Below are 17,473 nucleotides of genomic sequence, written 5' to 3'. Positions count from 1 at the left end.
TCTCTTTTATTTATTATTGTAAAATTTAGGATGTTACAAGTCTTCCCTTCTTAAAGAGATTTCATCCCGATACCTAACTATTACTAAAACAGATCTAGGTAAAACTTGCACATCTCCTCCTCAACATACCATGTAGCATCTGATCCCTTACGATGCTTCCATATCACTTTCACCCAAGGGATAAGTTTACGACGTTGCTGCTTTTCCTTGCGGTCAACTATTTTTATAGGCCGCTCGATATAGTTTAGCTATTCATCAACCTCGATGTATACTAATGGCACATGAGATGTGTCGTTAGCTAGACATTTCCTTATGTGAGAAACATGAAAGGTTGAATGAATTCCTTCTAACTCCTTGGGCAAATCTAACTTGTAGGCCACCTCACCCACATGATCCAAAAACTTAAACAGTCTAATGCATCTTGGTCTTAACTTTCCCCTCTTTATAAATCAAATAATTCCCTTCCAAGTCGAGACCTTGAGCATCACATTGTCACCAACGTTAAACTCAATTGGTCGTCGCCGCTTATTAGCATATGACTTCTAACGGTCTTGAGCAGCTTTCATCCTTGCCTTGATCTGATTAATTTTTGAAGAGGTTTCTTGCACAACTTCTAGGCTTCCGATCTCTTTCTGACCAATCTCTCCCTAACATACAGGAGTTCTAGATCGTCTTCCATACAACATCTCAAACGGTGGCATACCAATACTTGAATGATAGTTATTGTTATAGGAGAACTCTGCCAGATGTAGATGATCATCCCAACTTCCTCCAAAGTCTAGAACACAAGCACGTAGCATGTCCTCAAGGGTTTTGATCATCCTTTCAGACTGCCCATCAGTTTTAGGATGATACGCCGTACGGATGTTCAATCTTGTTCCCATGGCTTCATGGAAATTCTTCCAGAATCTTGGAGTAAAGAGAGTATCTCTATCAGACACAATCGACAGTGGCACTCCATGTTTAGTCACAACTTCCTTTATGAACACATTTGCTAACGTCTCTGATGAGATGGCTTCTCTTATAGGCAGAAAGTGAGCACTCTTTGTCAAACGGTCCACAATCACCCAAATGGTATCATGATGTTTAGCTGTACAAGGTAGCTTAGTTATGAAATCCATGGTGATGTGTTCCCATTTCCAATTGGGTATCTCCAAAGGTTACATCTTTCCATAAGGCTTCTGGTGTTCAGCTTTGACTTGTAAACAAGTTAAGCATCTACTAACAGAGTCTACTAAATCATTCTTCATGCTCGGCCACCAGTAATCCCTTTTAAGGTCTTGATACATCTTGGTAGATCCTGGATGAATCGAGTATATTGACTTGTGAGCTTCATCTAAGATTCGACTCCTGAGATTTCCATGACGTGGAATCTACATACGGTCAAACCTCATATTAACACCATGAGTGTTATCTATCAGCTCGTCTTGCTGTCCAAAGATTTTCTCTTTCTTTATTAATTCTCAAGTACTTCTGACCGCACCTTGATGATTTCTTCAAACAGATCTGCGTTAATGATTAACTTATACGACTTCACTGTTGAAATGAATTCTTCATTCTTACGACTTAGCGCGTCGGCGACCACATTAGCTTTACCAGGATAATACTTGATATCACAGTCGTAGTCCTTTATCAGTTCTAACCATCTCTTTGTTTTATGTTCAACTCTTTCTGCTCGAAGAAGTACTTTAAGCTCTTATGATCTGTATAGATAGTACACTTAGTACCATACAGATAATGTCTCCATATCTTGAGCATGCACTACTGCTGCTAGCTCTAGATCATGCGTAGGGTAAGTACTTTCATGAACCTTCAACTGTGTGGACGCATAGGCTATGACCTTTCCTCGTTGCATTAACACGCAAGCTAACCCGCGATGCGAAGCATCAGTACAAACAACCAAATCCTCGTCACCATTGCTAAAGCAAGGATTGGAGCTTGCGTGAGTCTTTTCTTTAATTCCTCGAAAGCTTCTTTGTGGAACTTACCCCAACTGAAAACTATAGAATTTTGGGTCATGCCGGTCAATGGTGCGGCTATCTTGGAGAAGCCTTCGATAAATCTCCTATAGTAGCTAGCTAACCCTAAGAAACTTCGTATGTCAGTCGGGTTCTACAGAGTTTTCCAATTAGTTATCCCCTCGATTTTTTGCTGGGTCTACAGGAAGCCCTTCAGGATTGATTACGTGACCTTGAAATTGCACTTCTCGCAAATAGAACGCACATTTTGAAAACTTAGCATTCAACTTCTCTTTCTTCAAGGTCTCCAATACTTCCCTCAGATGCTCAGCATGATCAGAATCGCTCTTTGAATAAATCAATATATCATCAATGAAGACGATAACTGACATATCCAACATCGGCCAACACACCCTGTTCATCATGTCCATAAACGCTCTGGGAGCTTTTTTTTTAGACCGAACGACACCACGAGGAACTCATAGTGTCCATACCGCATCCGGAATGCTGTCTTAGGGATGTCTGCCTCTTTCACTTTTAGCTGATGGTAGCCTGATCTGAGATCTATTCAAGAGAACCAACTCAAACCTTGCAGTTGGTCAAACAAATCATCAATTCGTGGCAACAGATATCTATTCTTTATCGTAAGTTTATTCAACTCACGATAATCTATGCACATTCTCATACTCCCATCCTTCTTCTTGACAAACAATACCAGTGCGCCCCACGGGGAAACACTTGGTCTTATAAAACCCTTATCGAGGAGTTCTTGCAGCTGGGACATCAATTCCTTCATCTCGGATGAGCTAGACGGTAAGGCGCTTTCGTAATGGTCTGGGCTCCTAGTATTAAATCTATCTGGAGTTCTATCTCTCGCTCGGGTGGCAACCCCGGAAGATCCTCAGGGAATACTTCTGAGTAGTCGCACACGATAGGAACATCTTGAATTCTTTTGTCTCGGCCGTAGTCTTGACCACATACGCCAGGTAGGCACTGCACCCTCGCCTTAACAAACTCTCAGCTTTTATCATCGAAATGACATTAAGCACAGAACTTTCCTTATCACCATAAACCGTCACTATCCACCATCCAAGGACTTTAACCTTATTAATCTACTCTTACACACGATCTGAGCGTCGAACTCAGATAGCCAATCCATTCCCAAAACCACATCGAACCCTCCTAAGGTCATAACATACAGGGTAACTGGGAACTCGCGTCCCTCTAACTCTATTAACCATTCTCATTATCCTAACCGAGGTTTCACAAGCGGTTTATAAGGTAAAAATGTCGGGCACACGACAACATTTGATTTTTGCTAATTTACTAAATGGTGTAGCTACGAAACTTCTATTTGCACCTGAATCAAACAACACAGAAGCAGCAATACCATTTACTAGGAACATATCGGTGATAACATCTGGGACCTGCTTGGCTTGCTCCTGAGTCAGCATGTAGGCTCTGGTCTTAGCCCTGGACGGTTCGGCATCTTTCTTCTCCTTTTCCCCGGCTTCACCACTCATACACGCCCTCGCTAAGTGACATGTCTGACTGCACTTATAACATATGGGATTTGCATGGCAATCCTGAGCAAAATGTCCCATCTTACCACATTTGCAACAAGCATTTGACCCTAGTCTGAATTCCCCACCATGAGTTTTCCCACACTTATGGCACACCTCAGAACCAGTGCCCCACTTGCACTCTCCAGCGTGCATCTTCCCGTGAGTCCTACAAACCTCTAGTCCCACACTTTCTGTCGCTTATCTCTCAGGTTCCATGTTTGAGTACCGAGTCGCTTGGCAGGAACAACCCACTTCTTCTCCTTCCTTTCATCCACCACCACAACATCATCCGCAGCCAAGTCACATAAATCATCTCAGCGAGTTCTACAACTGAGTCAAACGTAGCAGGTTTATTTGCCATGACTAACGTGCGAACGTTCTGCGGCAGTCCTCTTATATAACACTTGATCCTCTTAGCTTCAGTGTTAACCATATTATGTACCAACCTAGACATGAGGTTGAATTCGGTAGTGTATTCGCGGTGTGTCATCTTGCCCGCCTTCAAGTTTAGAAACTTCATTTCAGCTCTCTCCACCTCCGCATCAGAGCAAAAATGTTTCATGGCCATCTCATTCAATTCATCCCATCTTAATTCCTTAATCTCTTCCCGACTCTTCTTCTGTTCTATCGACTCCCACCAGTACATTGCTTCATCTCCGAATGACTGGGTAGCATAAACTACGGCTTGGTCAGAACGACACTCACTGATTTGGATAACCTTATCCATGGCGGTATCCATTAAAGAGTAGCGATTGCGTCTGCTAAACCAGTTATCTTTGGCGGGTCGCAACCTTTGAACAACTTGTAGTTACACCCACCTCGGCCTCTTCTCCTGTCATCAACCATTATAGACCTGACCTCACTAGAGTCACCTTTCTCTCTCTCTCTCTCGTCATCTTTCTTACCATTTTCCCCTGACCTGTCAGCAGTTCTTGCATGGCTTCCAACAGACTTTTCAGGATTCAAGTTCTTCACGGCATCGGCTACAGCTTGAGAAATGGTTGCCTGAACAGCAGGGTCAAGTTAATAACCTTCATTGTTGCTCGAGTTTCGTCAAGCTACACTTCCTTCTTCTCTTGTGTTAGTAGATGATGCTACAGAAGGTTGTCGGACAATACGTGGCCTGCCACGACGTCCATTGCGATCTCCTATTCCAACAACTTTCCTAGCTCCAGCCATTCTATAAGGAAACACAAACGTCATCACTCAAGGAACTATTTAGTACAAGGATAGTAAGGCTAACAGGTAATAACATTAGCCAGCTGTGATTAGCTGACCGCGTTACTTTCTGTGTCCTATACACTTCCCCTTATGAGTCTGTTTGTGATGGTTCTACTTTTAAGTAGTTAGACAATCAAACAGCTCATATAATAACATACTCCTATCCCTAGCAATTAAGCTAGCTTCCTTACACTTTCTTACTTTATACGTGAAATTAATCATACATTTTACCTTTACTAAGCTTGCTTGAGTGACACATGGCTATCTTGAATTGGCATCTTCTTTCTTTTCTTACTTAAGTCTCATCCTCTGTTCGAGTCTAAGCATGTAGGATGCTTAATTCTCTCGAACTTATGCTCTGATACCAACTTGTAAGGCCCCGATTCCGGTGCCCTACATTGGACGTTGGATTTACTCATAAACACAGTTTTAAATATCATAGTTAAGTAAAACTTTACGCATAATATAAAAACATTAATATATATTACACATCTTTTAAAACATTGTCTTAACATAATTCAAACCTTATCTTTTAAAATAAAACATTAATTATAAAAACATCATGAGTCAGATGCCAGCTTCTCATTCATCCACCATGTGCCCTCCTCAAGCTAGCTACCTCATTCTACTACCTGCATGCATACTAAAAGTCAATTACGCTGAGTGAGTTCTCGATAATTAAGCAATATACCTTTCATTCACATACTTACGTAATTACATATCCGAAGATACTTAACTTCATTCTTACTTACATACTTACATACATACATACATACATACACACACACACATACACATACACACACATACATACATACATACATACATACATACTTCATTCTTTCTTTCGTTCATTTATGTTTTAAAGAGCATACCGCCCTATAACCTTCGCCGATATTATTAGGTTCGGTTCCCTGCATTCCCCGATATTATTAGGGTCGGTTCCCTACATTCTCCGATATTATTAAGGTCGGTTCCCTTTCTAACCATACCTTCCATACATACCTATCTTTATATAATCGTACTTTCGTACATACTCATTACATTACGTACTTTCATACATGCACATTACATACTAGGCATACTATGTATTACCATCCTTTTCGATGCATGCAATATGCAAAGATCATTCACATATCGACAAGCATTCATTCGTAACATTCATACATATTATTACATCAATCATTATAGCATACACTTACCATTTAAGGTAGATGTATTAACGTTCACGTTGAGTATGCACAGAGCCCCGAAAACAAAGCAAAGAAGTGGGGCCAGAAACTCACCTGAATCATATTGCGTTCACCGTTAATGGTTATTAATTTCTTTAAATGAGCTCGGCTAACTGTACATTAAATAAGTATATCAATACTTGCCCTAATCATATTCCTTAGGTTTAAGCAAAAATGGCTAAGTCTGGCCCATTCTAATGGCCTTGTAAGGCATTGTATTCGAATGACCATATATTTAGAATACAATTTATTTACCAACACTAATGTATTCGAATGAGCTTCAGTTCGAATACATATCGTATCCTAATAGGCAACACTCGTTTTAGTCTTACTTTCCTTTCTGTATTCGAATAGAAGGTAGTATGCTAACACATGGTGCATGCGAATGCATAATGTATGCTAATATAACCCTATTCGAATACATAGTGTACGCGGGTACATAATGTATTCGAATACATAATGTATTTGAATTTATAATATATGCGAATGGCTTATAATAGAATACTCATGTATTCAAGTAGGCAACACTTGCTAGGGTATATTTTTTTTCTAAGGGGCATGTATTCGCATGGACCAACTGTATTTGAGTTGAAACTGTATTCTAATGATCATTCTTTATTTCATCACCATTGTATCCAAATGTATTGTATTCGAATAAACATGAGTTAGCATACATTTGTACTTCAAGTGATTTTTCGAATGAGCACTTATGTACACCCTTCTTCCCATGTTCACTTGTATTCGATTAGGCTTAGGTTAGAATACAACTTGTATGCGAATAAAGATATTATCCGAATACATTGTATTCGAATAGCTGGTATTCTTCTTCTCTTCATTCTTTCTTTCTTCCTTCCTTTCTATTCGAACCAAGTGTGGGTTCGAACACCCCTACTGTTAGGTATCGTAGCTTTCATGCTACGTATTTTAACACCCAAAATCCTACCACAGCCTTATTTTACCCTTTTAACATTTCTAGTTACATTTTGACTAAGATCTAGATCGTTTATCCATAAAGTTCCAACCTTTATTGGTTTTTAAACGCATTTAAGCTAGATCTAATGTTTCTAAGCGAAACGTGTTTACTAACGAGTTCGTCTAGTCCATTTCTATCATCACGTTTATCTTTTTATGATACATCTATACCCGATTTGCTCTAGGGTTAGGTTTTTGGGCAAACCGTTCAGAAAAACATAATTTTAAGTGTAAAGAACATACATTTTCACGTTTTTAGGCTACGGTTTGCAATAATAAGCTCGTATCTTTCTTGTATGGCTAAGATTCATAAAGATCTAAGCTTGGTTTTGGTCTTGGATCCTTAGCCGAATATATGAGAGAGTTTGTGATTGGTTTAGTGTGTGTAGGGAGGCTATGAGATGAGAAATGAGGGTTTGAGGGTTTTAGGGAGGTTTAAGGAGTATTTATACTCTTTTAAGCCCATAGACCTAAGGGTCATCACCACCTTTTAATCCATCATTCATTAACCAAGTCCATACTTCATTTATTATATTTAATCTTAATTAAATATTAACACACATTAAAAATTAGACGTAAAAATGTTGAACCACATACACTCATTGCATCGTGTTAACACACAAAAATTAGACCGAAACATAAAATATAAAAAAAATAACTAAGTCAACTTAACATCTACGCGTTGCGATGGGGATGTTAACGGGAAAATAGACATAACGTTCAACCACACACATGTGTTGCATCGCGTTAACTCGTTAAATTCAAACGTAAACGTTAAACCAAAAAAATGTAAAAGACTAAAAGTATAGGGCACCAAAGTTGAAATTGAAAAAATATATTTTGTGACGTACTTGTAAACTAACAAAAGTGTAGGTACCAAATGTAAAAAATTGAAAGTTATATAAAAATGAATATTACAATGTACAAACTTGGATGCATAATGTATAAAATACTAATGTGTGTTTCTTAGACTTTTATTATTATATAAATTTGGGGATAAAGTTATTTTAATAATTACATTTTTTTATCATTTACTTTCTGTTCTTTTCCAATAATATGACTTTAATTAATGCAAATATATTTAAATAACGTATAAGATGATACATTATTACAATTTACGCCCACTTCCTAACAACATATTTAATTTAAAGGTTGGTGAATTGATATGGAATCTTATGTCAAATATTTACTGTGAAAATAGTAATCATGTCTTTTATAGTTAAGAAAGTAATACAAAATTTGATTTATACTTAAAAAATTAGTTTTAATATAAACTTTTTTTGTGTTTTACTTATAAATACATTTAGAATATTTCAATAAAAAAAATTTTGATTTTGTAAAATGTATTTTACTTTTTTAAAAGTATAAAATTTATTATTTAATTCAATAGGAAAGAGAAAAGAGAATGATTTTTAATATAATTTTGGATTTAAAGATAAAGAATGAATGAGAATGCTCTCGTATATAACATGAATTATGTGAATATACCATGGTGTATCATGCCTTATAATTATAACAAGTATTTTGTCCCCGCGTTGTTGGGGCGGTTGATTTAAATAGTCAATGGCAGACGACAACATGTAAAGGCAGCGCAAGCCGGGTTCCAAATTGGAAGCCAACCTATGAGTGTTTAAGAAGATAACAAATTCATCATCAAATGCACACAAAAGTAATCAATCCATTTACTCAATCATGTGACACCAAGAAAAAAGCGAGGTGTAAAATAGAAGAAAGTGTTTTAGAAAAATGTGTCAAAAGTTTATTACTTCATCTCATGAATAGTAAAACTGTGAGTGGTAAGAAAGTTAGTTTTTAATATATATATATATATATATATATATATATATATATATATGTGTGTGTGTGTGTGTGTGGTATTGCATCATTTCAGAAGTTTTTTTACAGCAAGAAGTACGAGAAGTGAATGTGTAACTTCATTAATCTCTAATTTCACTCTATTTCTTATGATGTTACCTACATGTATGTAGACTGGTTGTATTTATGTCTTAGCTACACACATTCAAACCTACCTACACACATATACATGTGTACCTACACACATTCAAACCTACCTACACACATACAAACGTACCGAGCCACATTCAAACCTACAAAACAATTTAAGATTATAATGAGTTTTGGTCCACGAGTTGATTTAAAAAAGTAGCATTTACAACTAATTTTTGATATAAAAAATAAGAAAGAAAATAATTTATGATTTATGAATTTTTAACAACTTTTTATTTCTATATTGTGTAATGTGTAATTTTTTTACCGTATAATATATCTTTATATATGTTATACATTTTTTTTTGTATTTCACATTATGTTATTATTTTAAAAAAATTACTTATTATAACCCGTGTGCTACGCGGGTAACTAACCTAGTGTGTGTGTGTGTGTGTGGTGTGTGTTTATATAGGGTCGAGATACTGTACAATAATGCTTTAACGTACGATAGGTACGCGACACGTTCAAAGTAAAAAAAACAAAGGCAAAACCTAAAAACACTCAAAAAAACGCTCAACCAAAACCTAAAACGTTCAAAAACGATTTTCGTGAAAAAAATTGATCGGTTAAAAATCCAAAACTGTTTTTTTTCGGTGAACCAATAATTAATTGGATATGTATTGACGATTACGAGATGTTGGATGTGATTTCATGTATCAATTTCGTGCAAAAAGAGGATTCGCGTACCTATTGTATGATAAGTTATTATTGTATTGGATCTTTTTCATATATATATATATGAATTTACAAGTGCTTCACATCTAGAGGTGCATAAATCGGTTTCCAACCCTAAACTGATTCAGGTTGAAACCGAATCGATTTGGTAAAAAAAAACTCAAAGCCGGTTCTTGGTAAAACCGATTCAGGTTGGAATTGATTTTAAGAGCCTTAAAACTTAAACCAGTGAATTTACTGAATTAATTAGTGGGCATTAATTGCCTGTTAAATGACATTTAATGGCATTAAATATTGATGGTCAAAAAATGTTAATTCCTTTTCAACTTTACAAGATGAAATGAAATTATTACATAATTAGATTTTCAATTTTAACGTTTTATACAGCTGGTAGAGAAACATTCATAGAATGATAGAAATCTATGACTGTATTTAGAATATATATATATAGAAGATTACAATGGTGTTATAAACCGGTTTTAAACAAATTATAAACTGGTTTCTGTCTCACCGGTTCCAAACCGCCGGTTTTAAACCGCTTCTTGCCCTAAAATTTCAATCCGATCCCAACCCTACGATTTTAATCGGTTTCAAACCGGTTATATAAAAGCGGTTTTAAACCAGTTTGGTTTCGCTCAGGTTTTCGGTTCGGGTCGGTTAACCCGTTTTTCTGCCGATCTCTATAATCACATCTCACATGTTTCTCACAATCCTTTACACCAATGTACTTCATGTGAAGTTACTACTATATATATCTGCACAACCATAACATCTACCACGCCCAATTCTAGTTTTCTTTTTTACTACTCATATAATGGGCTCAAGGTGTCATAATCTTCCTTTTATATTAGTTATCTTCTTTTGTCTTTCTATTTTCTATAACATCTCCATTAATGCATCGAGTGACTGGAGCCGCATCTCACCTAGCGACCCAAACGTAGTGAGGATTACACAGTTTGCAGTGACAGAACACAACTCGGAGCAGCAGACTTATCTTGTCTATGATAGTGTGGTAGATGGTGAGACTTATTTGGACAATGGTCGGCATTACAAGCTCGGCTTCTTGGCGAAAGATGCTATTCATGGCTATATGGTGGCGACATATGCTGCCCATGTTGTTGAAAACCCGAATCCGGTTCTTATATTGTTCACTGGGCCTCTTTAATTAGTTGTTTACCGGTTAAGGAAATTAAGATGATGTAAAACATCAACTGGCTTTTGGTGGTAGAGAATTGTTTAAACCATCGATTGTCTACTTTGCCTAAAATCATCATCTTAATCTTAATAATAAAAGTGAAATAAACATGCTTTCTTAACGTCAAAATACGTGTGTTTTATTGGTTGATTGAACACAACTATAATTAATCATAGTTTGGATATTATTATAAAAATATGTTCACTATAACTCCCGGCAAACAATGAGCATGTATGACTTAACCAGCCAATAAGTTTTAACTTTACTGGTATTGGAGAAGTGAAGATTTGGGTTTAAGACTATATGATTTCAAGTTCGAATCTGATCTCAACTGGGTTTTACCGCAGTACGTGGGACTTCGAGCGGCAGGTTTCCCGGAACTTGAGTTGGTGGGCTTGAGCTACTCAGTGTTGTCTGCAATTACGGCGTATATGGTTGCCTTTTGTCATTGAATTACCACAGATAGCTGAGGCTTTATTTGTTGGTAAAAAAAAGTTACAATGAATTAACCAGCTAAAACATTGACTTAACCGACATTTACGGGTGTGAAGAAACTTGAACTCCTTTATCTTTAAACGGTTTAAATGATCATTATGTTAATATTTTCAGGCCCGTCATAATAATTTGATGAATCATTTTTGTCATATATATATATATGTGTGTGTGTGAGTGAGAGAGAGATAGATAGATTTAGGTGCTGTTTGTTTTTGCAGACATAAACTGTCTGTAAGCTGATTTCATCTGTTTTTATGTCTGCAGCTGAAGATGTGGTCTGAAGCTCTGTAAGCTGAAAAAATAAGACTGTTTGTTTTTATAAGTTGATACTGTCTGCATAAACTGAAAATATGTAAATTATCAAACTTATCTCACTGGATAGAAGTTATTTAACATTCAAGTTACATAAAATTATAATATTAAAAACAAGTTTAAAAAACACATAACATAAAATAAACTCAAAGCACATTGTTTTGCATTAATTGTTGTGCTATTTGATCTCGAAGTTGACTCATGAATTCACGATCCGCTGCACTTCCATGTCGAGCTTCTCCTTCTTCACCATTATCTTGTGCATCTTCATCTCCATCTTGAAAACGTACATTTGGGTGATCATATTCATCAAAAAGGTCATCGCTTAAACCCTCTTTCCGTATAAAATTGTGAAGTGCAAAACATGCAATCGTAATATTTCGTTGTGTAACCAACGAGAAAGGCGCCATTTTTTTTAATATTGGAAAACGTGCCTTTAATACCCCATAAGAACGTTCAATAACATTTCTAAGTTTTGCATGTGCGTGGTTGAACTTTTCTTTTTCGGTCAATGCACGATTTCTTCGAAAATCTCCAAGCCAGTACCTCACATTTCGATATGGTGCCATAAATCCACGAGTGTGTGCATACGCAGCATCACATAGATAATATTTATCTAAAAAAGACGATGCATGCATCAAAACAATATATGTAATATAAGAAATAAAGTTGAGATTGTAATATATATACCCGGAGGAGGTAGTGGAAATGGTGCATTAGCATTTGTTAAAGATTCAGACAATATTCTAGAATCATGTGCTACTCCTTCCCATCCGGCCACCAGAAAGGTAAATACCATATTGAAGTCACAAATGGCCAAAACATTTTGATAGCACTCGCCTTTTCCTCTTCCTCTATACAAATGTTGTTTATGAACAGGGACAATGGCATGTATCAAAGTTCCATCAAGTGCACCAATCGCTCCCTATATAGAATTTAATCGTTAATAATATACATGGAAAGAGATCACAATAGGACTTTTAGGACGTACTTTAAAAACTCTTCGTAATCTTTTATTACGTCTTGGAGTATCTGGATTAGATGTTGGTACTATAACCTCTTTAGCAAACTCCATCATTGTTGCCAACACTTCATGAAAATACTTATGAATTGTTTGTTTCGAGTGTTGAAATCTACGTTTAATAACGGAAAACCGTTGATTGTGACCGAGCATCATCAGAAACATAGCCATTTTTTCTTCAACGGAGATGTGTTTGCTATCTTTTAACCAACCTTTCACTCTAAAATGTGTGCAAAGTCGAACAAATGAATCACGTGACATACGAAGGAGTTCAATGCTTTGTTGATTGTTCCCACGCAACAGCTCTAAAGTAAAATGGTGTCCAGACATAACCGAAGTGTTATCTCTTTTTCTTTTGTGATTTCTCGGCCAAAAGTATCGAAGATATAAGAACATCACAATGAGGAGCAATAACTTTTGATTATAATCCATGATAAACCTGTCGAATAAGAGCAAAATGTTTATGTTGAAAATTGAATATAAGAAAGGCCTAATTGCAAACATAATAGTTCAAAGTAGTACAATAATTGTTCAAAATACAAAGCAAATAAAGGTTCATATAATACGAATCACATACTACAAATCACACCAAAAGACAAATACCGACTGACCAATGTCATCCACTACAAATACCGACATACTACAAATCACACCAAAAGACAAATACCGACTGACCAATGTCATCCACTACAAATACCGACATACTACAAATCACTCTCCCTACTTAAACATTCCTAATGTCGTCCCGGTCATCTTAATCCACCCTTTCAACACCTCAGGGTCTGATGGCAATGTCATCCACGCTTGTCTCATTTGTATCGACTGACCAAAAATGTTAAATGCTGCCAAAAACAAGGGATCTATAGGCTCTAAGCCAACTAATTTCAACTTATCATAACATTCGTCAGTTGATGGCCCTGTGCTTTTCACCATATGCTTGAGTGCTTGTTGCATATCTTTCGCTAAATCATCTAGGGTAATGGTGGTTTTAGAAGTTTTGGCTTTTTTGTTACGCCTAGCTTCATTATGATTAGAAGTTTGACCCTTATTATTGGAAGGAACTTCATCATCATTTTGAAAGCTTTGTTCATGAGAGTCTCCATCATCATCTTCCGGATTACAAAAGCTACCATCTTGTATCTGAAGTGTTTGGACATGTGGGGATGATGAAACTCCAGATGTTTGAGTAGATGTCCATTGATTACCACCTGTAGCACTAAGCCCTTCGAACAAAGCTATGTGAAGGTCAAGATGAGGCAACGGGCGTGTTTTTAATGACATTGCCTTCGGGTGACCCTGCGCCAAATTAATATGGACTATAATTTATACTTTTCACTCTAAAATATAACACAATACTAAAAACATAAAGAAATATACACCTTCTTAAAATCTTCCCATTCCTGAGGCGTTAAAGTGAACATGTTTGTTTCTGGGTTGTAAAGATTTCCAGTCTTGTTTCGCAAATAACACCATCCTACATATTTTGATTTCATGGTATCAAAAGCATTTCTAATTTGCTTTTGACTCAAATCCATGTGAAATTGTTCCTTGAGTTTCTTTCCTAATATAACCCAAGACTCTCTGCGCAAGCTTTGTCCATTTCTACCTACCCGCCCAATTTCTTCAAGACATGTTTCTAATAAACATTTAATTGCGTCATCCGTCCATTGTTGTCGACCATCATTAGTTTCCATCTACAATTATATATATTCTTAACAATCATTTGTTCACAATACTCAAATAGCATAACAAAAACAATCATGGGTTCACAATACTCAAATACCATAACAAAAACAAATGGCTTAACAAAAACAAATCAAAGGTGGCTTGGGTCAAATACCATAAACCGACACACTCTTTTTTCTTAAAATGTATTTTCCTAAAGACGAAAGTTTATGGACCAAAATAAAAGAAATCATTTATATATGTTGACTTCTCTGAAAACTACTACCAATCTTGCCATATATCTCTGAAAACTACTACCAATTTCATAAATCTTCAACAACTCTCAAACAAAAACAACCAGAGACAATCAAACTCTAAAATACACACTTATAGCACATCTGGTACACTAGAATCTATCTACTGATTACAACAATCATAAAGACTAAAACTGGAAAACAAACGGATTCAAGAATCAAAACCCTAAATTAACAGAAGATGAACAAAATTGATGTTTGAGAGAGAAACTGAACGGATTGTATGAATCACGATAAAACTTCTCGACTCTTTCAATTTATATAAGCAGACCAAATCAGCCCAAAACACAACCACCAGAACGAGGTGGTCGAACGGCGGTGGTCGAACGGTTTAATGATGAAGCAGCGGGGGGTCGACGGAGGTGGTCGAACGGTGGTTATGGCGGCGGTATGGCGACCGAACCAAGGGAGAGAGCAGGAGGCGGTATGGCGGTGGTTATGGCGACCGGAACCAAGGGAGAGAGGAAGAGAAGGAGTGTACCTGGAGGAGCAGAGGCGGTGGCGATGGCTGCCGGCGAGTGGAGGAGCGACGGAGGCGGTGGCTAGGGTTGGAAGGGCTGGACGACCGGTTGTGGAGGATGAAGACGTTTGAAGCATGTTTTAATAGCTTTTGTTTTAAGAAGTTATAAGCTGTTTGCAGATCTTATTCTTTTAAAAAAACAAACTGTCTTCACAGCTGATTGTCTGCGCGCCTGCAAACATTACTCTCCTGAAGATGTTTGAAGCAAAAACAAACATCACCTTAGTTGACTTGAAAATAACAAGTATAAAATTAAATTAAAGTGGAACATGATTAACATACATTTTAATTTATTTATGTTTAACGTATCAAGTCGGATATTAGGGGTATAGGTAGAAAATTGTGGCTCAAAATATCTAGTTTGTAAGATGCCTAGTGTGAAATCATGTTTTCAAATGCATATAAAACATCGAAAACACCATGATTGCTATTAAGAAATATCCTAGTTGATGTATACATACTTGAAAGCATAGTTATATATTATGCGCAGTACTGAGTAAACTTACTTGTTTTTGTTCAAAAAATTTTTATTAATGTGGTAAACAACCCCCAAACACCCCCCAACCCAAAAAATAATAATTATAATAATAAAAATCGTCTCCTCTTCCAATACGGTTATCATATCTTACATGACCTTTAAATCTCACATGTTTCTTACCATGCTTTACACCAATGTATTTCATGTGAACCTTTTCAATTGATTGAACACAGCTAAACTAATTTTTGTTTGCATATTAACAAATTAATTGATATTAATATGTAGCTACTTTGTTATGAAGTAATGTTACTTAAAAACTATTAACCCAAAAGATGTCTAAAATATATTTCGTTTTTTTTTGTATGAGTTGTTTTTTCTCTTACAAGGGTATAATGTCAAAATCATCCTTTAGGTTTGGTCAATATACGATTTTTATCCAAATAGTTCTATTATTTCAATAAGAACTATAAGGCTTCTTATTTGTTGCCAATGCCATCTGATTTGCTAACCTCGCTATTTTTTAACATTAAGTTAGGGTTATATATATCTTTTTGGTTTCTTGATTGTTTTAATAAGTTTCCCCCCAACCCATTAGGTTATGTGTAATGGAGGAGCTACAAATCGGACGAATTGCGACACGTGACGCACGGGTAGTAAAGAGTGAGTTTTTGTTTTTGGGGTGTAATGGTGTTGTAGCCCCTCACTACCACGTCACCTTTTTATTATATTCTTTTATAAATAAACTAAACAAGTATACACCCATTAAATTATATTATTAAATAAAAATACATTAAAATTAAAAAAAGAAATAAAAAAATACATAACAAAAAAACTAATATCCATAATATTCGTGCATTTTTTCAACTCGTCGTCGTTGCAATAATGGCCTCTTCGTGTAACCCTACCACTTTGAGGAATTCGTTGTCTTTATTCATTTACCGCAATTCCAACACAACGGCAAGCTTTTCGTGGTGTTTGTTGGTTTCATTCATTGTAGCGGTAAGTTCCACAATATAGATTTCGAAACGACCGAACACCTCGTTTAGATGTTCGACTTCTTCTCTGCCCTCCCCATTGAATCGTGACAACGACGAACCTTCCCCTATTCTTCTATTCTTTTTTCTTGCTTTCCCGCGGGGTCGAGCCAACTCATGTACTTCGACGTCTAAATTAACCGCGTCATGTTCGTCAACAAGGTTGAAATGACGAGCATCGGAGGGTGTTGTTGGTGTGCTCCGATTTGTCGAAGACGATGTCCTCCTTTTGAAGTTCAAGATGATGCGCCCGCTCGTCGAACGACCGGAACGGTGGGTGCCCCTTTCCATTTCGGGCAAACCTTGAGTTTTTTCCAACAACTTACATGCTTAAACGCTTTCCTGATCCGCCCTTCGGTTTTCCCTTGAGTTTGAAAGTCGCTTAACGCTTTAGATTGGACGTTGGCGTCGGTTTGCTCGCTACGCCATCGGCTCCCCCCGGTTGTTATTTTTGTGTTTACGGGTTGTCTTTTCTAAGAATCTTTATAAAAACGTAAATACATTAATTAATTAACAATAATAATTTAATGGTTACCTTAATTAAAACACGGTAATTAAAAAATAATAATAAAGACAAATTAAATTGGTCAAATGTATTAAAGATTCTATAATGTACGTGAGCACCGGATTATTAACAATATAACCTATTTTTGTAAACTTCATATAAGTGGTCAAGAATTCGAATTTCAAAATGATTCAAATAAATAATTTTTATTATTCACTTAATGAATTTAGTTGAAATTGACATTAAATTTACAATAACTTGAAATATTTAGAAGAAACTAATATTTATTTTATTTAATGCA

At 36.3% G+C, this 17,473-nt stretch overlaps 2 protein-coding genes across 2 annotated transcripts in view; one reads left to right on the top strand and one right to left on the bottom strand.

Annotated features, from left to right (window-relative positions):
• Nucleotides 1–17,473, bottom strand: part of LOC143569652 (putative zinc transporter 10) — a 290,838-nt gene that overhangs the window by 251,615 nt on the left and 21,750 nt on the right. The gene's annotated exons all lie outside the window — the stretch shown is intronic.
• On the top strand, nucleotides 10,448–10,798 carry LOC143569655 (cysteine proteinase inhibitor 4-like). Its single transcript, XM_077055515.1, has one exon. It carries the CDS (start codon nucleotides 10,448–10,450, stop codon nucleotides 10,796–10,798), a length of 351 nt encoding a protein of 116 aa, XP_076911630.1.

This window comes from Bidens hawaiensis, unplaced genomic scaffold (genome assembly GCF_021521415.1).
Source record: "Bidens hawaiensis isolate Kalapana, Puna unplaced genomic scaffold, B.hawaiensis_p1.1 tig00024631_1, whole genome shotgun sequence".
NCBI lineage: Eukaryota > Viridiplantae > Streptophyta > Magnoliopsida > Asterales > Asteraceae > Bidens > Bidens hawaiensis.
This window is presented reverse-complemented; position numbering and strand designations above follow the sequence as displayed.